This window comes from Argiope bruennichi, chromosome 5 (assembly GCF_947563725.1).
Source record: "Argiope bruennichi chromosome 5, qqArgBrue1.1, whole genome shotgun sequence".
Lineage (NCBI taxonomy): Eukaryota > Metazoa > Arthropoda > Arachnida > Araneae > Araneidae > Argiope > Argiope bruennichi.
In genome coordinates this window covers 26,073,872-26,100,645 of record NC_079155.1, presented here as the reverse complement: position 1 = coordinate 26,100,645, position 26,774 = coordinate 26,073,872, and the positions used below count along the sequence as shown (strand labels likewise).

Genomic DNA, 26,774 nt, shown 5'->3' with positions numbered 1-26,774 from the left:
TTAGACTGACAAGTTCGGAGATTTTGTATAGAAACATTTCTTCAAAGGAAACCCCAGAGTGAAGCAACAGACGCCTTGGTAGATGTATCTTGCGCAAAAATTAGTCGATTGTTTATATACGTCATTTATATACTGAAGTGACTCTTATTTAGTTTTATTTTATTATATTTGTTTATTTATTTGTCCTTTGACACAAGTCACTTGTTTGCGTATTGCACTATTTTTTGTCATGTTGTTACTATATGTGATTTAATGAATGTTTTAGGCCTGCATGACACTTTTGCAAGTTGTGTAAAAATGCATATACATTCATATATACAAGATATTATCACATGGTAGTAGACAATATTTTGAGGGATAAAAAGAGGAATTTTTTTGATCGTATCTTGAAAATTGGAATATTGAATCTTAGAATTTTCCAGATAATATGTTTAAAAAAAGAACGCATACGCGTTCAAGATATTATCAGATGTCAAATAATATCATAACCCACTTTAAAAATGACTCGTGACTCACTTTTTCGAAAATCTTCTTTATAGCATAAATTAATACAAATTTATGAGTAAAGCTTTTTCCAGATAATGGATCAACTATGAAAATCTTCCCTTTAATTAATAGTTTAATAACATGCACCGTATTTCTTCGAAAACAGTGCTTAATAAAAATAGGAAGTTCAGCTTGATTTTCAGGAACTCCCAATAAAATCCCTATTTGCAAAAGGAACCGTATTGGGGATCTTTAACTGTATACGTGCCATATTTATTGCCAAATGACAAATCAAATGCAAAACACACGTGCTTTTCTCTTGAACAGAGGTCATGGAAAATAATAATTGTAATCTTCAGTCTTTAGTAGATACAAAGACTTAACGAAAATAGTATTTTGGTCCTCGTTTAAAAGAGATGCCTAAAAACTGTTTTTGCACTATATTACAATTAAAAAAATTGACTTTTCTCAGACACAAATTTCATTTTCTTATAATTAGCTTTTATTTTAATAAATTTTATACTGAATTTATAATAATATTCTTTATTCTCAAAGAACAAGATGCAACAGAAGACAGTTTTCAGAACAAAATATAAAAAAATTCTGCAAGAAAACTATTAAAGAAGTTTAAAAATAGTTTTTTGACTTATATTGAAAATGACAATTGATTTGATTTGCTTTCGTGATTTTTTTTTATTTATGAAAAGTTTATTACTTTATTAATTGTCATAAAAAATTTTGTCATCTTATACGTTAGTTCATGCGAACAAAATTGAAAATTCTTAAAGAATTAATTATTTGCGAAGAAAATTATCAGCGACTAACTGATATTCTCATTAGAATTTTTTTTAAATGTTTCAGGCGATAAAAAGATTTTATTTATTGTAATATTTTATGCGAAAGAAATTTTTTACGTTTTAAATATTTAATATGAAAGTATTTTAATCTGAAACAACATCAGATATATCAGATGTGATGTCAATTAATCATTAATTTATTTTATAACCTGAACAGAAGAGAGAGAATTTGATGCTGCCATCTATCGGATCCTGTGCACACTACCCCACCCACCTCACCTCAGGAGGCCGTTCTTTTTGATTATTCGCTTCTGTTTTAATAAAGAGAAAAATATGCCTGCTTTGTTTTATAGTACTGTCATATTTCATTTTGCTTGTTCCATTTGCTATATTTCATTAGTTTCATTTTTCTAGTTTTACTTTTTATTCATTTGTTCAAGTTAAATAAAAACTTTTAGTTATGGATATGTAATATAATAAAGATGTGCAGAAGTTGTTCACCATAATTAAATAGTTATTTCACTATTGCTTTGAATTGTAATAAATATCCATAATTTGAATTAATACTTTTGGACTTTCATAGTAAGGTGATACGCCAACATGTAAAATTATTTATTATAATTCACATATCATACATGATTACTTGGAAGATAATTATTTACATATTATAATCTAAATTTTACTTCCAATATTTCAAAGTACAAAAGCTATATTTTATTATTTTCACATGCCAAAAAAGATTCTAATTTTGCAAGTTGAAAATAGTTTTCTAGAATTTTTACTGAAATAACCCACTTAAGATTTTCAGATTCCAGTGGTTTCTATAGACGTGACATACAAGTCACCAACCATCCAATTGCAAGTTGGATACCATGGTTACATACTTTACCCTCCAGCAAGAAGAAACATTATTCAAAAAGGAACGATGAAATAAAAATGCATCAAGTTTGTACGACGAAATGTATTGCTAAATTGTAACACGACGAAAAATATAGGTGAACAGTTTATGATTTCTGAAATGGAATCGAAACGAAATGATTGCGATTATCACATGGAATTTTCTAAAGGAAAACAGTTTCAGTTTATGAATACCATACTTATCAATAACTATTGTCATTACTTACCAATAACTATTTATCAACAATTAGTTATCAAATGAATTTTTACATTATTGTTTTTGCAAATGCTGTTCTAATATGTTTACTGTTGCTTAGTTTCAGCCTTGAAAAAGGTCCTTGATAATAGACGAAGATAAGAGATTGTATTCCTATGAAGTATTCTTGAACGTATACGTATACTCTATTTTTAAGCACTTTTAAACTTGTTTATAATGATGTAATGATGTTTTTATCATTTTCTTGTATGTAATGATGTTTTATTTGTAATGATGTTTGTAATAATTTTCATTTATTTTCTGATGTGTTTGAGGTTTGAAATTCTTGACAGTGGTGTATTTTCAGGAGACAATACATTGCATTAATATAATCATGATTAAATAATCACTAATTTGATTTAATTTTGATTTTGTACCATGGCGCCATCAAAAAGGATTTTCAAAATTAAGAGACCTAAAAATAAAAATGTAGTAACTCATTAAAGTCTTTAAAAATTTACTGTTTTCTACTAAATTTGTTTCATTTCAGTTTCAATAACGAAAACGCTTCAAAATAACTTGGATAGTAAGTTGAAATCTGCAAAATATATTCAATAAAATCGACCTCGATGCAATTCTTTAAAAAAAAAAACAGTTTATAGTAGGCTAAAAAACGGTACTTTTTGGTTATTAACTATTGTTAGTACATAATGATATCGTTAATATATGTTTATTAACAATAATTATTAATAAATAATAATTGTCTGTTGTTAACTTTATGAAGATTATAAATTAAGAATTCTTTCAGAATTTATGATTTCTGAATGAAATTTATTAGAGAATATGCAAATAAAGTGCCGGAGAAAAAAAAATCCCGCTTGTTTGATAAAAGATCTTCTCTTTTTATTGTATATGATTTTAGATAATAGTAAATCATGAAAAAAGTATTATCATGGTCAAATAATCAAAGCTTTTTTGAATGAAAATACTTGGAAATCAAAAAGCAGATAAAATGTTGCCTCTTTCACTTTCTCATATACTTATTTAATATGGCGGATTTCGTGTTTCCTTTCTTCCACTTATGAAGAGAATCGATTCACTTTGAGACTCATACCGTTGACTGACTGGATTCAAATTCCGAATCGATTCACTTTGAGACTCATACCGTTGACTGACTGGATTCAAATTCCGAATCGATTCACTTTGAGACTCATACCGTTGACTGACTGGATTCAAATTCCGAATCGATTCACTTTCAGATAACTTTTCATTGATTGGCTGGGCTCAAATTTTGAATCTTATCGACAGTTTTGATATCAATGTTATATATCAAATTTCATCCTCCTAGCTATTTGAATTTCCATAGTTATCGCTTTCATATACAAGAAGTTAAATAAGCAATTACTAAATCAGTTAGAAAATGTTGGATATTCAAATCAAATCAGTAGGTCCCAGAGGAATAACAATATTGGTTAGATCATTTTGTAACCGGAAGTGCGGTGTACTTCCGAATCAGTTGTGACGGGTTGTTATATTTGTGCTTAGAAATAAAAAGAACTGACACCGATTTGATGTATATTGTTTAGTCTGCAAGAGCAGACATTTTAATTCATGAAAGAATTTATTTTTAAATTTCCTGTCTGGTGTTTGCAGTCTGATCTTGTTATCCTGATTTACGCCAATAGAAGATAGATAAGAATTTGGCGCCAATCAGATTAGATTAGGCGCCAATTAGATCTGCCAATCAGATTAGAAAATTTCTCTCTGAATTTATGAATCCATCAATTTGTGCTTTTGAGTTATCTAGGTGAGTACACTAGAAAGAACAGACAGACTTCCCATTGTTCGATTTCGTCCGAAAATTTAACTATAGTCTATAGTTTTGGCGAAAAAAAGTAGCGAATTGTTCCCTAGAGTTATTATGTTCATATACAAACTATAATCTATATATGTCTTGGAGATATATCAACAACTCGAGGTCGAATTTTTCGACAGTCGTTGCTCTCTCTTTTTATACATATATGACCATGAAAAATATGATGAATATGTCACATCTGTAGGATATATATTTTTATCACTTTTGTGAAAACGTATTCATTCTCTAAAACTTTTTAAATCCATTTATAACAAAATGTCAACAGTTAACCAACAACATTTTGCTCCAAGCCGTAAATTATTCAAATCATTTAATGTCTGTGCTGCTCTTTTTACCCATACTGTGCGACATTGACCTGGATTATTTCCCTATAATATCATTAAGATTGTTGCCCTACATTATCATGATAACTTTTGCCTAAATTTGGGTTTCTAGTTTAAACTCAAGACTGATATTACAATGAATTGAAGCTTATCACTCGCTAATCTCATACCCAAACCTTGAATCTTTTGATTTAAAAAGGATCTTTTCGAGATAGAATACTATCGTATTAAACAGCAATTTTATGTAATGATATTTTTAACATCATGTTTTTGTTTGATACTAATCACACAGATAAGCTTTAAATCTTCTAATTTCGGAAACAAAATCTCGATGGGGTGATTTCAAACTAAACAGTATTTTTAAGCGTTTAAAAATAGTATTAGAAATAATTTAAATAAGTAACTACACTCCTTATTTCTGATGTGCGAAATATTTAGCTGTGAATTTTTTTCCTTTGGGGATCTGCATTATACAATGATACCAACAGATAATTTTCTTATATATATTGAGCAATTCTAAGAAGAAAAACTTCAGGATTCCCCTTAATTTCTAATTAATTAAAATTGCCCCGAATTACACATTTGAAGCACAATTGTGATATATCTGGCAGTTCTAGGTCTACTAGTTTGTCCCTTAGAGAGCCAATAAGCATGAAAAAGATACTGGAATAAAGATATTGGACTATAATTTAAGAAAAAAAATCTCAATTATTTAAATACTTGTATTACATATTAGATTCACAATATTTATTTTACATCTTATTACATCACTAAAAAAATTCCAATCATATCTTGTCATTATATAATCATTAAAATAAATTCAGCTCTAATGAAATTCAAAACGAAAACATCTGCGTCTCGACCAAGCAGGTGAATTCACACCGACGTTATTACAGTGACGTTACTGCTATGATATGCAGTAATCGATTTCGTAAACACGAATAACCTAGTTTCGGTCCACTACACGTATTCACTCCAAACTGATAATGATATTGTAAATACTCATAAAGGAAAGAAGTAGGTGTCAAATGGTGCTTCGATTTTGATATTTCTAATTTACCGATTTTGATTCAAAATATCTTACGAGGAATAACTGAACTCGTTCATCTTCGTTCAAGAACTCGTTCATAAATGTAGAGGTATTTACTTTAGCAGCTTTTGTTAATCAGATAAAAAAAAAGTGCTTGTAAATCCTTAATAAATCTGCTTAACTTGAGATAGAAAATTGTGCAAGTAGTGTATTTTAACGAATATGGATGTGACTCAACCAAAAATACTTGGTCAATTTTGTGAAAGGTGTAATTCTAATGTTATTTGATACTTTTTTCTACTAAAATTTTAAAATAAATATCTGTTATGGGTGTATCGAAGAGAACTGCATTAAAAAGAAGAAAAAAAGATGAACAACGTAGACCATTGGTTTCAAATGAAGTAAGATGTATTTATATTTATTAAAATTGCATATTGTTTTGTTTTCTAAGCTGTGGTTTTAAAAAAATAACAAATTTCTATAAAATGAAAATATTTTGTAGAAATTTGTTTCGAGCCATCAGATTATTCCTTTTGCATAAGAGATCTACATCTTTTCCCAAGACCCAAAACACGGGAAACTGTAACAACCCACTAACGTTTTTATGTTTCATACTAAATAGAATATTATGGGCTTGCCCAAACTAATATGTCTATTGAAATATGACTGCCAAAATAAAAATTTAGTAATTGTTCTCAGTAAGTAATAAACCTGTTCAGAATGATGAATCCGATTACTTTTAAGCCAGGCTTCTCGTTCTCATTCTTCATTAAGATTAATTAGGAGGATAGATGATCTAAGAATCTTACAGGGTCTGAATTGTCGTATTAATAAGTGTGTCACTGTTATGGTATAATTTAATTAAAATTAATCGATTCATTTCTCGATTAATCAATGAAAATATTAAACTGCATTTTCATAGAGCACTTACTACTATGCAGGATTTTCGAATTGTAGCACAACAAAGAGAGAAAAATAAAAATATTTTATTATCTCCACTACTATCTTATTATATCTCTTCTAAATTTAAGGAGCTATAGGACTTTTAGCAGCTAAAACATAGTTAGAAAGCTGGTCAAATACGACTCTCCCTAACAGATTTTTTAACGATAATTTCATAAAACATTTAATCATATTATTATAAGTCAGTGAAATTTTTTTTACTAATTAAAATATATATATATATATATATAAAAACATATATAACGTATAAAATACGTATAAAACAGAAGACAGAATTTTTTTGCGCGTAAAGTTTGTCAGAAAATAAGCAATTTATATTAACACATGGTGCACTAGTTTACTCCCGCAGAACATAACTTGATAATCCTGCAAAGTGATAAATATTTTCATAAATTATTTTACTTTTAATGTTAAAATATGATAATGCTTAAGAAAAACTTTTTTAGCATATTAACAAGCATTGGAAAAAAGTATGCATAGTAATGTTTTGAGTATGCATAGTAATAAGTATGCATTGTAATTTCTTTATTATGTGTGCATAAGTATACCTGAAAAATTTCTTTAATATATACGAGCAACCACTTTTCTTTAATCCCACTCACAAGCTCTGAAAATGTAGCATTGCGAAAAATGACTTTAAAGTAAACGTTCCTGAGCAAAAAGTCAACAGTGATGTTCAGGATTTTGAATAGATCTTTTAAAGTAAATAATCTACACACATGTGCAGCATCAAAAACTTTTTAGAAGCGTTTTAGCTACCAAATGAAATCATAAAAGAATTTAATAATAATTTTCATAAAGAATTAAAATGTCTTATAACCCCTTAAGAGCATGAAACAAATCGAGCTAAAAAATGAAATCATTCTTTGTTTTGAAATATTTTTACTTGGATATAAAATCGTGTATCGAAGTTTTGAAACCGAATGTAATCTCTTGACCTATAAATTTCTTTTACATCCTAATTGGCTGCGATGACTGGTGGTAAGGTCTCGGCTTCGGAACCGGAGGGTTTCAGGTTCGAGACCAGATTCCACCGAAAAAGGCGGTCTGTTGCCCGTCCGTCCGTTGCCTGTTGCCGTTCCGTGTAAGGGGGTCTGTTGCCCGTCAAATCCGTCCTGACCAAATGTCCTCCTGGGGTGGGGGGTGCCAGCTCAGGTGTCGTCCCGGTCGTCTGACCGCGTTTCAAAATGACGAGGTCCGTCCCAAAATAGCTCTAGTGTTGCTTCAAACTGGACGTTAATATAACTAAACTAAACAAACTTTTCCTCCTAATTAGACAATCCATTAGGAGTGTTTATAGCATTTCATTCCTTATAAAAATATTAGGATCATCGGATATGTTAAGGTGTGCTCAAGTAATTTTTCTCTGTTAAATTAGTTATTATTTTAGTTTAATTGCAGATTAAAATATCAGAATTTTGTAATTCCATGTGCAGATTAAATATTTCATAAAAGGTGCAGGAATTAAGATCATTGGAAATATGCACGCAATGCAAAAAAAAAAAGTTTTTTTTTTATATCCAAGAATTTAAATAATTTCATTAATACTCAAACATAATTAAAAAATATTTGAAACAAAAAAAGTAATGTAAAAAATTCATTTTTTCAAATTTAACTGTAAAAAGTTCAAATTTTCATTTTTAAAAACTATTTAAAACAAATTCAAATATTTTCCATTATTGCTTTAAACATTTTTCCCCTACATTTTTTTTCCATTGTCAATTCTCAAAACATCAAGATTTAGCTTATTTTCTATACAATCAGCAAGTGCTTTTTGAAAGCATGCTTTTATTATTATTTTTCATACTTTTTATTTCTTTATTTTTTTTCCCACATCATGAAAATTTTCTAATAGTTCGTCCATTTTTAAATACCACTGCATTTTCCTATAAAATGCTTATATTTGAAAAAAATATCTTGTGGCTTTTTTAGCTTAAAATTTCATTTCCTGAATTTAATGCACTAACTTTTTATTAAACCCGAAAATAAAACTCTCTGAAAATATCATCTAAATTATGACAGATTTCGGCAATATATGTTAAACTTCATATACAATTATACAATTTAACCAGTTTTCTACTATCATACTATCATTATACTTACTATCTTTACTATCAGCACAGCATGCAAGTTATTGAATTGTTTAAAGTTAAATTCATTTTTCATTTTAAATTTAATTTAAATAATAAGTGAGATAACAGAGAGGCAATGTGGAGAATAACATAATGAGAAAAATATTATAAAATTTTATCGAATTTCAAATTAAATGTATATCTAAACTTTGATTTAAAGTTATGAAGGGCATTAAATAAAAAAAGATGATAATTTTTTAAAGATGATTTTAAAAAGCTAATATAATAAGTGTATTGGGATAAGGGAAGAATAGATGGAGCATGTTTTATGGCTATGACATTACTGATATATATGTTCGGTGGCCTTGTCAACTTACCAAGTTAACAAGGCCACAGCAGTAATTAAAGTCTAGGTTGTTTCACATAATGAAATAAAGAATGAAAATACAAGAAGAAATAAACTTAACTTTAACACTGCTATCAGTTAATTCGTTTAATATTACAGCGGAACGAAATGGAATTTATACTAATTTTGGAAGAATTAATATGAAAATTTTATTCAAAAGTGAATAAAATACATTCGGAAAAGGAGTTGACGTAATTGATAGGCTAATATTTTTTGAATGACAAAATGTTGTAAAAATAATATTTAAACAATGATTTATTCTGATGTTGTGGTGAAAAAAATTCAAAATCCTTTTAATCTCGTTTCACTTTCTTTAAAAGGATGTAGGAACTTCTTAACATTTAATCTAAGAAACATGAGCTGAACATGCCACGAAACATGCGCTAATTTTTTTTTTTTTTTCTCAATCCCGTAAGGAAATCTAGAATTATAAAAGGTTCAGACGACTGTCTGACATACACACGCACATACACACACACACACACACACATATATATATATATGTATGTGTCATACTCTACCCCCTTCTCTCCCCCCTCTCCCTCTCTCTCTCCTCCCCCCTCTCTCCTTCCCCCCTCTCCCCCTCTCTCTCTATATATATATGGGGTGACTTTAGGTATAGTGGAGAATAACTACTGTATAGAGGTTTCACTGTATTTATGAATATTTATTTCTACTACTTAATTTCTTTTATAATTAAATATTGAATTTTTGGTTCTAAATTTTAACGTGACAAAGTCTTTCGGCTCATAATTTGTCTTTAAATTACTTTTCACAGCACGCATGATTCAAATCGTTTTACAAGATTGGTCGTTGAACTTAGATCTTGCAACAAAATTGGTAGTCAACTTTTGGTGACAGGTGCTCGTTAAGAAAGAGATGTTCAATGTTATCATATTTTTGAATTCTAAGCCTTAATTAGTATTTTGAATTCTAAGCCTAATAACGTGTGCCTTAATTAGTAAATAATTAAACGAAATGTGAGAGCGTTTTACTGAGTAATTCTGGACATACTTTTCTGAATCTGTTATATTGCTTCCCCTGCTTAGTTACTGCGTTAAAAAGAAAATGGACAGAAAGCTATTTTTAATGGTGACTGAAATGGTGCAAATTCAATTACTCCCCATCCCTTGGCAATACTTGGTGACTTGGCGACAAAAGTGGAAGTTCCAAAAACAAAAGAAATACAGCGATATACTTATTAAGAGACGAGATCCTCAGAATCTTCTGGAAAATTCAGTTTGCTTCCTAATCATTGTATTTTTCGCTTTATGAATCTCTCTTTGTTACCTGTTACCGAGTGTTTATTTTAACTTCATTTCTTCGTACACCCATTACATGGAATTCCATGAAAATATTCCATTAAAGACAACAACTTACAAAGCAGCTTAAATAACTTTAAAAAAAAACACTTTTCGGATTTACTAACTTTTTTTCATACACTTCTTTTCCCAATTACCATTATTTTTATATCTTTAGTATCTTTTTTATGTTTCATCATTTTTTATATCTTATCTTTAGTATTCTTTAATATATTTTGAAATAACACTTTTTTACTTTCTCATATGTGTACTATAAAAAAGTGTAGTCGTCAAAAAATTCAAATTCCAGATTTTGACGAATCTGCTCGTTTTAGACCGCGCTGAGTTCGAAAAACGCATTTTTGGAAAATGTAAGTCTGTCTGCGACAAAGAAAATTCAAAAACGGTTTTAGCTAGTTGAAGAAAATTTCGTAAGCGGTCTTTATACCAAATTTGCAGATTTCTGTCAAATTTTGAGTAAAATCTGTTCTGAGGAAGTCCGTCTGTCTGGCTGTTCGCATATAATTTAATATAATAACTATAAAACGGGGAGAGCTAAAATTCGATAAACGAGAAATAGATAAAATTCGATATACATAATCAAAAATTGCAGTCTAGACACCCATCGGATTTTTAACCATATCTAATAAAGGATTGACTGTCTGTCGGTCTGTATTTTTAAAAACTTGTAAATGCGATAACTCAAAATTGCAATGACTTAAATACATCAAATTTGGTATGGGATTTTGTGACTACATGTCCAATTTTGTTTCAGTCGGTTGAGTAAAACTTGTCTAAAACACAAATTCGATTTTCGGATACTATCAACGTATGCCAAATAACTCGCCAAGGTTGCCAAATAACTCGCCAACAAGTTGCCAAATAACTCGCCAACAAGTTGCCAAATAACTCGCCAAGGTTGGCACGATAGATTTTGCTAAAAAATTCATCCCAAATATTAATATTACTTAACTATTGTACACTAATGACAAGTAATCCATTCTCTTGCATGTCAAGTTTATTAGAGTGTATGCGAGAAAATTTTTCGGAGATCACACGAGATATCAATAATTTATCTAATTATTGATATCTCGTGTGGTTTGCTACAATATTAATACCTCATCGCTGCTACAGAATTAAAAAAGATATTTTTAAAGCCATTTACATAAGTAAAATTAAGCCTAAAACATTTTCATATATGAAAATTAGAATTTTTATTTTAATTTAATAAAGTGAAATTAAGCCTGAAATACTTTCATAACGAAAACTCGAATTTTTATTTTAATTTAATAAAGTAAAATTAAGCCTGAAATATTTTCATATACGAAAATTCGAATTTTTATTTTAATTTAATAAAGTAAAATTAAGCCTAAAACATTTTCATATACGAAAATTCGAATTTTTATTTTAATTTAATAAAGTGAAATTAAGCCTGAAATATTTTCATATACGAAAATTCGAATTTCTATTTTAATTTAATAAAGTAAAATTAAGCCTGAAATATTTTCATATACGAAAATTCGAATTTTTATTTTAATTTAATAAAGTAAAATTAAGCCTAAAACATTTTCATATACGAAAATTCGAATTTTTATTTTAATTTAATAAAGTGAAATTAAGCCTGAAATATTTTCATATACGAAAATTCGAATTTTTATTTTAATTTAATAAAGTAAAATTAAGCCTGAAATATTTTCATATAGGAAAATTCGAATTTTTTTAATCTGATATATATTATAATTTTTTTTTTATTTTTAGAATTCTAATTATTATCCTTTATCTTTCTACTCCCAGTCAGAAGCACGGATGGAATAACAAGAAATATTGCCTATTTTACGAATACGAAAGAAACAAATCGAAAGAGTTCCAATAAATTGTGTTAAGCCTAATTTCAAGCTCTTCATACTTTTACTTATAATGTTTAACCAGGGTCTATTCTTCGTAAAGGTATCAAGGAAATAAAAACTTAAATAACAAACAGGGAATTTGATTCTGACATAGTAAAAGGAATCCGTCGTGGCATTCGCTTTATTGGCCAGATGGTATTCTTAGATAATGCCGAACTCGTGAAATCCAGCAACTATCAGTATAAATGATAAACGAGACAGAAATTTATTGCTATCATAGATAAGCAGTCAAATGCTTTTACTTAATTCGAATGAAATGAATGTTATTACTGTCCAATAACTTTTCCATCTTCAAAATGTGTTTCCAATGATTAACTAAATGTGAATATTGCAGATATTTAAGGTTTCGATAAGGAAAACATAATCTAATTAAAAAAAATGGTGAGTGCTTTGATTTTTTTTTTATTTCATTGGAATTTATGTACTAAATATTTATATAAATCATGCTGATGTGAATTTCGAAATTCTTGAATTTCCATTGTTTAAATATCAATGAACAGGGAAACATTGTTTAAATATTAATTACAGGGAAATTCGATTAATTAGAAAGTTTTTAATTCAAATTCGTCAATAATTCGATTTTTCATTTATCTTTTAATTAATTTATTTATTTAATTCGGGCGTGCATTTTTATTGATGTTAATTAAAAATTTTTAAAAATATAAACCAATAGCTCTTGTTTCTGTCTGTTAAATACAATTGTTTCTCATGACCTCATTGATCGAAATTATTAATTTTTAAGATTCCGCATATCTTAGTAAATTAAATAAATAAAAAAAGGCCAATCTTTAAACAAACATATCATATGTAGAAATATTGTTTATTTTCTAGTTTCCTTGATATATTTTCAAAGTGGTATATAGTGTTTATTGATTGAAATTATTATCTTCTTGGTACTCTTTATTTGCATACCACATTTTATTTATAAAATATAAAAAAATTATTACTATCTTAAATCAAGCAAATATTATTTTCTCCTACTCTACTCATTTTGAGACTTAATTTATCTTAATTTTAATTCTATTTTATTTTAAATCTATTCTGTCAATAAATGATATTTTTTTTACTGCGGTGTTGTTGTAGATAGTCAAGTTCTGTTGTATACAGAATTAGTAAAAATATTTCAAAAATGATTCATTTGATATTATCAGGATTAATTGGGGTCGGTTATAGTCTGAAAAATCAAATATCCGGATAATAAAATAACTGATGAAAGCAAAAGTTATTTCTTAGAGAAAAATAAACAAGATTTGCTCATAAAGTATTCATTTAGTGACAACAGAAAATGTTAGTTACCATTTTATATGCCCTCATTTTGTATTAAAATATCAGTGATTGAATATATCTTTCAAACACGATGCCCTAAGAAATCTCTTTTGAGTTTTTCAGTTCTCTATCTTGTCTGATTTTTACACGAAAAGATTTTGTTTGTGGATTTCTTTTTTTTTCCTATTCTCAAAGCGATTCATATAGCGGAGTTCGGATAGTTAGAATTCTTCGATGCATTCCTGACTTGACGAATATTAAATATCAGCATTAATTCAATGAATTTCGATGAAGTTACTATTATTACATAAGTTTGGAAAATCAATGGTTTAAGACTATTTAAATTAGCCTAAGGTATTTTGAACAATTAGTTTTAAATACAGAATACTCTTTGAATTCAATATTCTTAATTTCTAGACGCCTTTTTTATATAAAACTGCTTGAATTTAATTTCTGCGTTCATGCTTTGTTCTGTGGATTTTCATTTTCAAATTTGCATAATCTGCATTAATGCTATTTATTTGCTTTCAAATGTTGGTTTTCAGATTCTAAATTTCGGCGGAATTACTTGCAAAAAATCTTCGAAGAAAGAATCTGATTCATATCTATCTATATACTTATAATAAAGCTCAATGTGTGTGTGTGTGTGTGTGTTGGCGCTCTACAGGCCAGGTCATTTGACATACAGCTACCAAATTTGGTACATGTATACCTTAGAGGTCGGGAATGTGCACCTGGGGTCAATTTTTTTGAAATTTTAATTAGAATTTTAATTATTAATTAAAAACTAACTTTCCCGCCAAAAAAATCTTCCATTTTCTCCACCGCCAACTTTTCCGCCAAAATAATCTTAATTTTCCCCAACGCCAAATGACTTAGGCTTTAGTTCTTTTTTTCTCCCAACAGTAATGAGGCTAGGGTTAAGATTTTTCGGCGGATTATTTCAAACGATTCTGTTTATTTTCTTAATGTTTTATGCATTTAAAATGAAACCTTGTTAATTAATCGATCCTTCAGATTCATTCTGAAGTACTTTTGAATTAAAATAAAACAGAATAAAGGAAATTAAAAATTTCTAATCCGCATAGCGTTACCCCAACTGGCGTAGAAAAAAAATCACGTATTTGCGTTACGTAACTGGCGTTGAAATTTCACGCATGCGCTTTGTGTTCAGAATTCCGCATTGTGTTGACGAATTATTATCATCGGATGCGGACTGGATTTAAATTTTTTTTAGGTTCGTTGCATGTTTTTGTAATTAAAATGTATTTATGTTAGTTATATATTTTTTGTATATGCTTATAGTTTTAAGTGCATCGTTTTTTAAGTAGTTTTTTTAAAACCTGTTTTAAACCGTCTATTTTAAACGATTCGTTTCATTTTCTTAGTTTGATGCATTTAAAAGTAAACATTGTTAATGAATCGATCTGCTCATGATGAATCTAAGAAAATTTTGTTGACAAATTCTTGAGATAATACGTAAATTGAAAAAGATATTCTTTAGTGCCCATAAAGTTTAAACACTGAGTGACTCTATTTTCATTAATCAGATTATAAAAAAATTCTTTGTTTCAGTAAAAAATATTATTATATTAATTGCAGATTAATTCTTTCCACTTTAATTTAAAACATAAATTCTACGGGTGCTAACAGAAAATGAGAGAGATACATATTACGTTATGACTGAAGGCCTTTATAATATTATGAGTGAATTATATGACTATCAAAATTTGAAGTTTTAAAATATTTTGATGAAGAAGCTATTAAAGTAGGAATTGCATAAAATATTTAAATATAAAAATTTTAGCGAACATTAAGATTGGCGAACCGGTTGGTCGACAAATTCTTGAGATATTACATAAATTAAGAAAGATATTTTTTAGTTCCCATAAGGTTTAAATGCTCAGTGACTCTGTTTTCGTTAATCATGTTATTAAAAAAATTAACATTTATTGACGAACACGAACACACTGATATTCACCGTTACTCTGATTAGATGTTATAAAATCTGAATAGATAAACATAAACGTGTAAACAGCTGTGCGCCGGTTTCTATGGCAACACAGCTGGAAAAGGAAAAGAAGTTTCCGAAGAAAATTCACGCATGCGCATTGTTCTGATTGTTGTCATGGCAACCACTTTCAACAGATGATTTAAATTATTTTTAGGTTAGTTACATGCTTTTGTAAGTAAATTGTATTTATGTTAGTTATATATTTTTTGTATATGCTTATAGTTTTAAGTACATCGTTTTTTAAGTAGTTTTTTTAAACCTGTTTTAGACCGATTATTTTAAACGATTCATTTTATTTTCTTAGTGTTTAATGCATTTAAAATGAAACATTGTTCATTAATCGATCTGTTCATGATGAATCTGAGAAAATTTTGTTGACAAATTCTTGAGATATTACATAAATTAAGAAATATATTCTTTAGTGCCCATAAAGTTTAAACGCTCAGTGACTCTATTATCAGTAATCATATTATTTAAAAAAATGCTTTGTTTCAGTAAAAAATATTATTATATTAATTGCAGATGAATCATTTACACTTTAATTTAAAGCATAAATTCTACGAGGGGTAACAGAAAATTAGAGAAATACATATCACGTTATGACTGAAGGCCTTTATAATATTATGAGTGAATTATATGACTATCAAAATTTGAAGTTTTAAAATATTTTGCTGAAGAATCTGTTAAAGTTGGAATTGCATAAAATATTTAATTATTAAAATTTTAACGAACATTAAGATTGGCGAACCGGCTGGTCGCCAAAGGCGGCTAGTACTTATAATAAAGCTCAATGTGTGTGTGTGTGTGTGTGTGTGTGTGTGTGTGTGTGTGTGTGTTGGCGCTCTACAGGCCAGGTCATTTGACATACAGCTATCAAATTTGGTACATGTATACCTTAGAGGTCGGGAATGTGCACCTGGGGTCCCTTTTTTTGAAATTTTAATTATTAATTAAAAACTAACTTTCCCGCCAAAAAAATCTTCCATTTTCCCCACCGCCAACTTTTCCGCCAAAAAAATCTTCCATTTCCCCAGCGCCAAATAAGTAAGGCATCAGTTGTTTTTTTTCTCCCAACAGTAATGAGGCTAGGGTTAACATTTTTCGACGGATTATTTCAAGCGATTCTGTTTATTTTCTTAATGTTTGATGCATTTAAAATTAAACATTGTTAATTAATCCATGTTTCCGATTCATTCTGAAGTACTTTTGAATTAAAATAACACAGAATAAAGGAAATTAAAAATGTCTAATCTGCATAGCGTTACCCCAACTGGCGTAGAAAAATTTACGCATTTGCGTTACCGGAACTGGCGAAGGAAATCCACGCATGCGCATTGTTCTGATTGTTGGCATGACAACCAACGGACGATTTAAATTATTTTTAGGTTAGTTGCATGCTTTTGTAAGTAAAATGTATTTATGTTAGTTATATATTTTTTGTATATGCTTATAGTTTTAAGTACATCGTTTTTTAAGTAGTTTTTTTTAAACCTGTTTTCGACCTATTATTTTAAACGATTCATTTTATTTTCTTAGTGTTTGATACATTTAAAATAAAACATTGTTAATGAATCGATCTGTTCATGATGAATCTGAAAAATTTTTGTTGACAAATTCTTGAGATATTACATAAATTAAGAAAGATATTCTTTAGTGCCCATAAACTTTAAACGCTCAGTGACTCTATTATCAGTAATCATATTATTAAAAAAATGCTTTGTTTCAGTAAAAAATATTATTATATTAATTGCAGATTAATCATTTACACTTTAATTTAAAGCATAATTTCTACGAGTGGTAACAGAAAATTAGAGAGATACATATCACGCTGTAACTGAAGGCCTTTATAATATTATGAGTGAATTATATGACTATCAAAATTTGAAGTTTTAAAATATTTTGCTGAAGAATCTATTAAAGTTGGAATTGCGTAAAATATTTAATGGTACGACCGGAGTTTTATCCCCTGCTTGGCGAAATTTTTAAAAATCGCAATCAACGGCCTTGCGAAATGTTCAAAAGCAAAGAAGCAGATGTTAAATTATAGTGCATAATAAAGATTGCCAGCTTTGGTGCGTTATCGCAATTTGGCGAAGAAGGGGGTTAAACTTCGGTTCAACCTATTTAATTATTAAAATTTAAACGAACATTAGGATTGGCGAACTTCTGGTCGCCAAAGGCGGCTAGTATATATATAAATTTATCAATGGGGATAAAAAATTTAAATACTGTATATAAATATATGTTATTTTTTCAGTTCATTAAATAAGTAACATATTTCTTATCAATAAACTTCTAATAGCTGATTTCAGAAACTTATAAGTAGAAGGTTTTTGTTTTATGTTTCGTTTTTGCCTATATAACATTATTTTGGTTGAAGCAGAGTTCAGGTTTGAGGAGATACACGAGACGTTGTATTTCTAATTTCGTTTTATTCTCTCTTTAATATCCATCTCGGGAAAACAATTTATTTACAAGCAGACGCAGCGCGCCACAAAAGTATAAGTAAGAAAGAAGCGCGAAAAAGGAGCCGAAACAAATGATCACTCGTCTTATATAACAGGATTTCCGGCCACGCGCCAATTCAATACACGTGATGACCTTTAACACCTTTTCAAGGGATCACTTTCATTTGATACGTAAATTGATTGCGCAGTAATTTTTAAATAGCTTCATACGTGGAATGAGATCAGAAAATACGAGAATATTTTACTATGGGCCAAATTAAAATAAAGTTTTGGAAATTAATTTGGTTAAATTAAGAGCTTAAAATATTATTACACATATATATGTATATATGTATGTGTGTGTAATGATATTTTAAAGTCTAAATTGAATTAATTTTTTTTGAGAGAGAGAGAGAGAGAGAGAGAGAGGTTTCAGGTATTTTTTAAAATCTGCTTTAAGCCGGAAATTCAGAAGTACAAGTAATTTACAAAATTATTCATAAGATTTATTTCGAACTTAGTTGCATTTTTTTTGAGAGAGTGTGAGAGTCAGGATGTCTGTCCTCCCGATTGTCCGAGTAGAAGTGAATACGAAAACTACAAAGGGTAAATAGTTAGATAAAATCTGGTACATATGTTTAACGTTTAAAATGTTCATTGGTATAAAATTTGGAACCAAAATTTTCAAGAACTTCACAGTCAAATCTGAAAATTTTCTATCTATCGGTTTGTCGATGGTAAAACCAAAACATAAAAGCTTAGGTAAAGGAAATTTGGTTCACAGTTTTAACATTTAAAGTATTGATTCATATCAAATTTTCAACTAAATCTGACTAATTAAACTTTTAACTAAATTTAACTTTTCAACTAAAGCGTTGATCTGTCTTTATTTTTGTATGCATGTAACCATATCTTAACCCCCCCCATGATTTATATAAATGAAATTTGGTGGGTATTCTTAGTAATTAGAATTGTAATTCTATGGCAAAATTTGGTTTTTATCACCAAAAAAAGGTAACCAAAATTCTACATTTAATATTTTTGGTTTCTAAGGTTATCTATATCGGTGTCTTTTCTGAAAAAACGGGATTTTACGCACAAAAAATGTTTTTTATAACTAAATATTAAAGTCTTTTCTATCTGCTCTCATGTTGACGATATCATATAGCGCCATCACGGATCCAATTTTACCATGGTAAAATTGAGTTTAAATTCAAAAATATAAGTAAAGATAGATAAACTATGAAATGAATATTGTAAAATAGCAATGTAAACTAAGTGCATTCAGGATTTTTTTAAATTTAAATTACCTGTTCATACGTAGGTAAGATTGAAAAACATTCTTATGTAATCAATAAGTGATTCATATCTTGCTACTTTCTCTGAAAAAACACGATTTTACAAAAAAAAAAAAAAAAAAAAAAAAAAACTTAGTTTTTTTTATATATTTATACCAATTTTGAACAAAAAAAAATTAACAATACATTATAATTTATAAGGTTTTTATCAGAAAATTCTGTTAAAATTTAGAGAAATTCTATTGTATTAGAAATAGAATTTAAGGATTTGTTATGCAAATATATAAAATAATGAAATTAGAAACAAAATTCAAACGGTTTTATGAAAAAGGCTGTTCAGAAGTTAAGAATATGGGATTAAAAAGACGATATTTAGGCAAAAAAAATTACTTTTTTACGATAGGTTTCTCTTTCCTTTTCATAATATTTTCGGATGCAAATTTATAGGTATGTTTCAATCGTCGTCTCAACAATTTAAGGAGACAGCGGACTTACAAATAATCAAAAAAAAAAAAAAAAAAATAAGAAGAATGTTTTTCTTTTTTTCGTTCCATCATAAAATGTACTTTTATATTCAACTAAAATAGCATTGTAAAATATAATGTGCAATAAAATGAACATTAAAATGGCTTTGAGAAATAAATATAACGACTGTTTCGGAAAACGATTTCCTAATTATATCAAAATAACTTGTCTTAAATTTTGAAGAAATTTCATAAAAGTGGGATTGAAAATTCCAGTTAAGCATTTATTATTCGAATTTTTTTTTTATTTTTATTTTCTTTTATTAGCATTTTATTATTCGAAATTTTTTGAGATAGTTAAAAGACAATTTTAGTTCAGAAAAATGTAATGAAAATTTAGTGCGTGTGCATAAAATTATTTCTAAAAACATAACTTTTAATTGGAATTACGAAATCATTTCCAGTTTTGTTCCAAATAAACTTATATAGAATAATAAAGAAAAAATAATTAAAAATTAAAAAAAATGAAATTGCAGAAAATATTTAGAAGTTTTTATGCATTTTTTAAAATTTATATATATTTATAAAATGTATATATATTTAAAATTTATATATATCGTTTAAAAAAGAATTTTAAAGATATTTTATCTATGTAAATATATATAGATAGAAAGTTTCATAATTCTTAAATGAATGATTCGGAAAAATGTCTAATGGAATCCACTTAATAAATGTATATATGACGTGTTATGGATGGAGTCCCCTTAAACCAATAAAATTCCTGTTATATATTTTTTACCATGTCATAGTACATTTCAACTGTACTAAGTAGACTTTCAATCATGTTGTTGTTGTTTCTTATGACACTTCTCATGGACAAGCCCGCTGACGAAGTCAGTGATTTTAAGCCAAGAGAGCGTCTCTTGTTTCAGTAGAGCCATCTGGTGCCAAGAGTGCGATTTAGCTACTCATGCGTCACAATCCTTTTTATGGGACGAACTTCATTCATACATTTCATTCACTCAACCGTCAATCGTAATTTAGACCTGATTCAGAGAACTATCACATCTTAATCCAGTGTCTCCAGTGCACTAGCCATTACACACACGGGGAGTCTTCGTCCGGCTGAGTTCGAACTTACAAACCAAGTAATGCGAATCCAAGCCCTACTAACCAGGTTATGCCTGCCTCCTTTTAGATCATACTTGACCTATTACCTTCCACATAAACTTGTAACCGAAAATGTCGGTAATTGTTTCTCCATTTTAATTAATATCTTAAATTTTGCTTTCCCCCATTATCATATTACTCCTCGTGTCTTTAGCGAACACAATGCAAAACGCCAAGGAGAGTTGTAAAAAAGTTATCACCATTCTGCCAAGGCATGTGTGGTTATCTGTTTGGTTTTCTCATGACAGTATAGGTGGAAATTAAGAGTCGAATACTAATGGAAAATAGACTACAATCCAATATAAGAATATGGACTGCGAGAGTTCCTCCATCAGAATGAGGGTAAATCAGCCCCACACCATTTCTATAAAGATCAAGAAAGTAAAGACATTCTTACTTTTTCGGCAATCCATTTACTAGCGGTGTTACTCCGCAGCAAAAGCCCTCTCAAGAATATGCGTATCAAAAATTTAGAGCTTCTGATACATCATAGTGAACGCTTTCACATGCATGCTGATGACATTCCATTAAAGAACTTTATTCAAAATCCATTCTATAATACAGATCCTCTATTTTGATGAATGGACCATATGTTAAATTCCATTCATCTAGCTTGCTTTGTTTTCAAATCATTATGTATACAAAAATATTTGTTTTAAAAATTATGTATACATAATTTCAAAATTTCTTCTTTAAGATTTAGAAAAGTCTATAACATGAATATTAATTTAAATCTCGATGTCCATTTCTTTATTTGCGATTAGAATTTGTTTTCTTTATATATTCGAGAAAAAGAAATGTATGAAACAGATTCCGGAGAAAAAGTTCTTTTTTTTCCTTGTTTGTAGATTTTCTTCGCGTAGTTGTCAATACAAGAATTAATACATTTTCTTCCTGTACAATTTGAACAATCTGATTCATATCTTATTCAACAAATATCTTTGATGTAAAATAAAAGAAAAGTTTCTAGTTTCTGTTAGATATTTTTTTTTTTATCTTATCTCCTTTTTTTCCAAAAATTACTACTTTTATCATTTATGAAACTGGAAATGAAGCAGATATCGTTAAAGAGATAAAGTAGCAGATATCACGAAGGGTGTGAGTTAATATACTTTCTAAATATAGTTTATCAATTAATATTTATCAAAAGTTTATTCGTCCTTACATAATGATAGTTTATCTGATAAAATAAAAAGCGCGGAAGTTTGCAGAAAATTTCCTTTTGTGACCAAAAACTTATCTATTTTTTCTTTATATATAAAAACAATGAGTTGCATTTTTGCTTAGTAATGAGATAAGTGACATCTTTTCTGTGAAATTTCCTCAGTTTCAAAACTTGAAAATACATCAAAGCATTGGGAAAATAACTGAAAAAGTGCAATTACACCACATCTTTAGAAATCTGGAAAAACGACAGAGTTTCGAATCAATTCGAATATTTCGTTTATTCACTAATTTCTTCTAATTGTTATTATTCCCCTGGAAGGGAACTAACTTTGTAAGATATGCAGCTAAATAATACTCTCTAGAAACAAATAAAATGTCTTAAATAGAGGGATATAATTAAAATTAGAAAGAATGATACATAAGATGTTCCAAAATAATTTATGATGAATGCCATAATGATTGATATCTACGTGTTTTCGAGTGGAATCTTCATAATATTTATGCCTTAATGGCTAATATCTACATATAAAGACTTCTTTACAGAATTATAATGTCATTCTCGTTTTCGAGTAGTATGGCAACATAATTCATTATGAGGCCATCAGCATGGCATAATAATTCTTGCTTTCGAGTATTATTCATATGGAACAGTTTACACTGCATGCCTTAATGTTTAATATCCACATTTAAAAACATCCCTGCTGGGTTATGATGCCATGCTTGCTTTCTAGTAGAATCTTCCTACTAACATTCATTATCTGAAATAGTTTACAGTCCATGCCCTAATGGTAAAGATCCAAGTTTCCTTCCTAAATTATGATACCATGCTTTTTTTTGGATACAATTTATGATGAATGCCGTAATGATTGATATCCACTTACTTTCGAGTAAAATCTTCATAATATTGATGCCTTAATGATTAATATCTACATTTAAAGACTTCTTTACAGAATTGTAATGCCATTCTCGTTTTCGAGTAGTATGGTATCATAATTCAGTATGTGGTCATCAACATGGCATAATAATTCTTGCTTTCGAGTAGTATTCATATGGAACAGTTTACACTGCATGCCTTAATGTTTAATATCCACATTTAAAAACGACCTTGCTGAATTTTGATGCCCTGCTTGTTTTCTAGTAGAATCTTCCTACTAATATTCATTATCTGAAATAGTTTACAGTCCATGCCTTAATGGTTAATATCCACGTTTAAAGGCTTCCTTGCTAAATTCTGATGCTATGATTGCGTTCGAGTAGAATTTTCATAATATGAATAGTATACAGTGCATGTTTTAAGGGTTCATATCTACATTTGAAGACTTCCTTATTAAATTATGATACCATGCTTTCTTTCGAGTAGAATTTTCATAATATTCATTATTTGGAATAGTTTACAGTGCATGCCTTAATGGATAATATCAAAGTTTAAAGACTTCCTTGCTGAATTATGATGCCATGCTTGCTGTCGTGTAGAATCTTTATAACATTCATTATCTGGAATAGTTCACAGAGCATGCCGTAATGGATAATATTAACATTTAAAGACTTCCCTGATGAATTATGATGCTATGCTTACTGCCGAATAGAATCTTCATAATATTTGTAAGATGGAGCAGTTTACAGTGCATGTATTAGTCCTTAATATCCACATTTTAAGACTTCTTTGTTGAACGATGATACGATGCTTATATTTTAGTATAATCTTCATAATATTCACAATCTGGAAGAGTTAATAGCTCATGTCTTAATGGATAATATCCAGATTTAAAGACTTCTTTAATGAATTATGATGCCATGTTTACTGTCGAGTAGAATCTTTATAATATTTATAATATGGAGTAATTGACAGTACATGTTTTAATTTTTAATATCTACATTTAAAAACGTCCTTGCTGAAAGATGATACAATCTTTACTATCGAAGAGATCTTTCTTAATATTTTTAATTTGGAATCTGTTTCTTTTTCATTTTTATACCGGATCAAAAAAGTAGGTTTGGCGATTGAAAAATAGCATAAAACAGTTGATAGAATGTGGTTAAAATCTGCATGCATGAACCAAATGGAGTGGTCTCTCTTATTAAGATGTTATTATCCCCACGTAAAATCTGCACCTTAAATAAAGGTCATGAAGCGATGAGTGCAAAGCTTCCCATGTATGAAATTTTTATTCATTGTAATATAGCAAATATGTTATCTATGAGGTGACAGATACTGAAATAGATTCAAAACTGTAATTTTAGTAACGATATCACATACAAAGTTTCATTTATTCAGGTTCTTCGTTTTATTATCGCTTTTATATCCATGCAATATTTTAGAACGAAATAGAACAAATCCCAGATGGATTTAGTTCAAAATTCACTACGGATTTACATTTTAGAATGCAGAGTCTATATATCGAATTTCAACCATCTCTCTTTTCTACGTTACTTAGTGTTGGTGCCTTCTAATGCTCAAAAATTTCGATATATAAGCTTTCTGGGACCTATTTCATTCAAAATATGATGTAAAAGCCAGATACCAAATTCCATCCATCTAGCTGAAAAGGGTTTTTAGTTATCATGCTCACAGCCTTTATGAGAAATCGTATTTACATATTTGCGAAATTACTGAGAGACAGATGGTGAATTGTTTGACGTATTTAGTTTAAAATAAATATCTTTATTTTAGATGTAAAAACTATGCAATAAATTTTATCTCCCAAGAATTTTCCATTTTCTAATTATCAAGTCCGCTCGAACTTCCTATGAATGGATTTCATTGGAAATTTGATAGAAATCTGAAAATGTGATTGTAATTCCTTGTGTCAAATTTCAGACGTCTCGTTCAAAGTCTTTAAATCTATAGCATTAACAGACAGACAGACATAATGCCAAAAATGTGATTTTCGGAGTCGGAGAGATCTGAAATGTTGGAGAAACTTCAAAATTCCATGCTCACATTTTTCGACAATTATAAACACGAAAAAAGTAAAAAAATCAGATATCGCGGTCTAGACAGGAACGGTGCAAAATTAGGCTTAGTTACCAACGTTTTATTATTACGTATTTCTTGGAATTCTTTGAGATCAAGCTCTTTGTTGTTCGGGCACTGATTATTGTCAATATTTGGATGTAATCACTTCAAGTGCCGCTAATTATGTTTGACGCATGACTTGTGACAAACATAACTGCCAACGTCATCTGAATCTGATTGCATATTCTTTTGTGCATTTGAGTCAAGAAATTTAAGATTTTCTAGAGGAAAAGGCTTGGCAAATTTGAATCGGCGTGGCAACATGTAACATTAATTTATCCTTTTGTAATAATTTAACAAAAGCATAGTGTTCTGTCGTAAAAACTTACCACTCATCACAAGAACCTAAAAGTAAATTCATATTGTTTCTGGTTTTGTTAGATAAGTATCTAATTGTTGCCCTTCTATAAAGTACAGATGGGCCACTGTCGCCAAATGGTAAAGCTACGTTCTGGGGGACTCTAGAACTCAATTCCATTAAAGATCAGTCGTCCACGGAGGCCAAGTGCACATCAAACCGACATCGTACCGAAATGCCAAGTTCTGAGGGGAGTACCAGCTCGAGTGTCGTTCTTGCCATTTGACCATTACACAAAATTGCCCCAAAACAGCCCCAATGAGGCTCTGAAACGAGACGTTAATATACCATAAGTTAAAATAAAGATATGAAAAGATTCCATATTTAAAATGGCGTGCTAACCTTTTGCACTCGGGTATCATTTCTCAGGCCTCATTCAAGGCAATGAGTAATTTTGAGGTTTTTTTAAAATTTATTTTTTAATTTCGACAGTTAAAAATATCTACAGTAAATTAAGTAGTAAAATATCTGCAGCAAATTAAGCTGAAGATATGAAAAGATTCCATATTTGAAATGGCGTGTTACCCTTTTGCACTTGGATATCTTTTCTCAGGCACCATTCAAGATAATACATAATTTTGAGATTTTGTTTATTTATTTTTTAATTTCGACTGTTAAAAATATCTAATTTCAATTGTTAAAATTATCAACAGAGTAATTAGGAGAAATAGATTAATTTTTAGGGAAATTTAACTTAAAACAACTATATATATATATATATATAAGTTTTAAGGCAATAAACAAATCCTTGTATTAGGAGAATATTTATGCTACGAATTGTTCTTCCAAATACAAGAATTTTAACGTACCTTGTATCATATTGTAATTATTGGTCTTATTAACGTAACTCCATTGGCCCTTAAATTGATTCATTGCTGTAGTCTCATTGGCAATATTATATCCGGCTTTTTTAACGTGAAAAACGTGACTTAAGAACTTAAGGATGTGAAAAAAAAGCTAAAGTTTGCAAAATTTATTTTGAAACTACATGTTTCTACAATTTATGTATTATTTTATATGAGATAAGTACACACGAACCATTTAATTGCTCTATTTATCTAACTTCTATCAGTGTTTCAGCAGATGTACTCAAATATTTTTCTCAAATTCAGCCCTCCAAATAAAGAACATTTATCATAATATTATTCAACCATTGGTAAACAAGCCCTGGAATCAATGGAACCTTACTCGACTCAAGGATGAATAAGTCATAATTTTTAAGACTTTTGAATAAAAATATTTACGTTAGCTTTCCTGTTTGGAACTGAGTTTCCGTTCAAAGATAATAAAGTTAGTTGTGCTGCTTAAGAAAATAAAACA

At 29.0% G+C, this 26,774-nt stretch overlaps 1 protein-coding gene across 3 annotated transcripts in view; it reads left to right on the top strand.

Moving 5' to 3' along the window:
* Positions 1–5,588: 5,588 nt before the first annotated feature.
* The window catches only part of LOC129968573 (arylsulfatase B-like), a 60,867-nt gene continuing 39,681 nt past the window's right edge, over positions 5,589–26,774 (top strand). The window contains exon 1 of one of the 3 annotated variants that reach the window (XM_056082593.1): positions 5,589–6,006. In XM_056082593.1, coding sequence (XP_055938568.1) covers positions 5,932–6,006 — 75 coding nt within the window. In that variant the 5' untranslated portion in view covers positions 5,589–5,931. Of the gene's footprint in view, positions 6,007–12,393; positions 12,636–18,569; positions 18,588–26,774 lie in introns of those variants that run through there. The other 2 variants (XM_056082595.1, XM_056082596.1) reach the window with 2 other exon arrangements.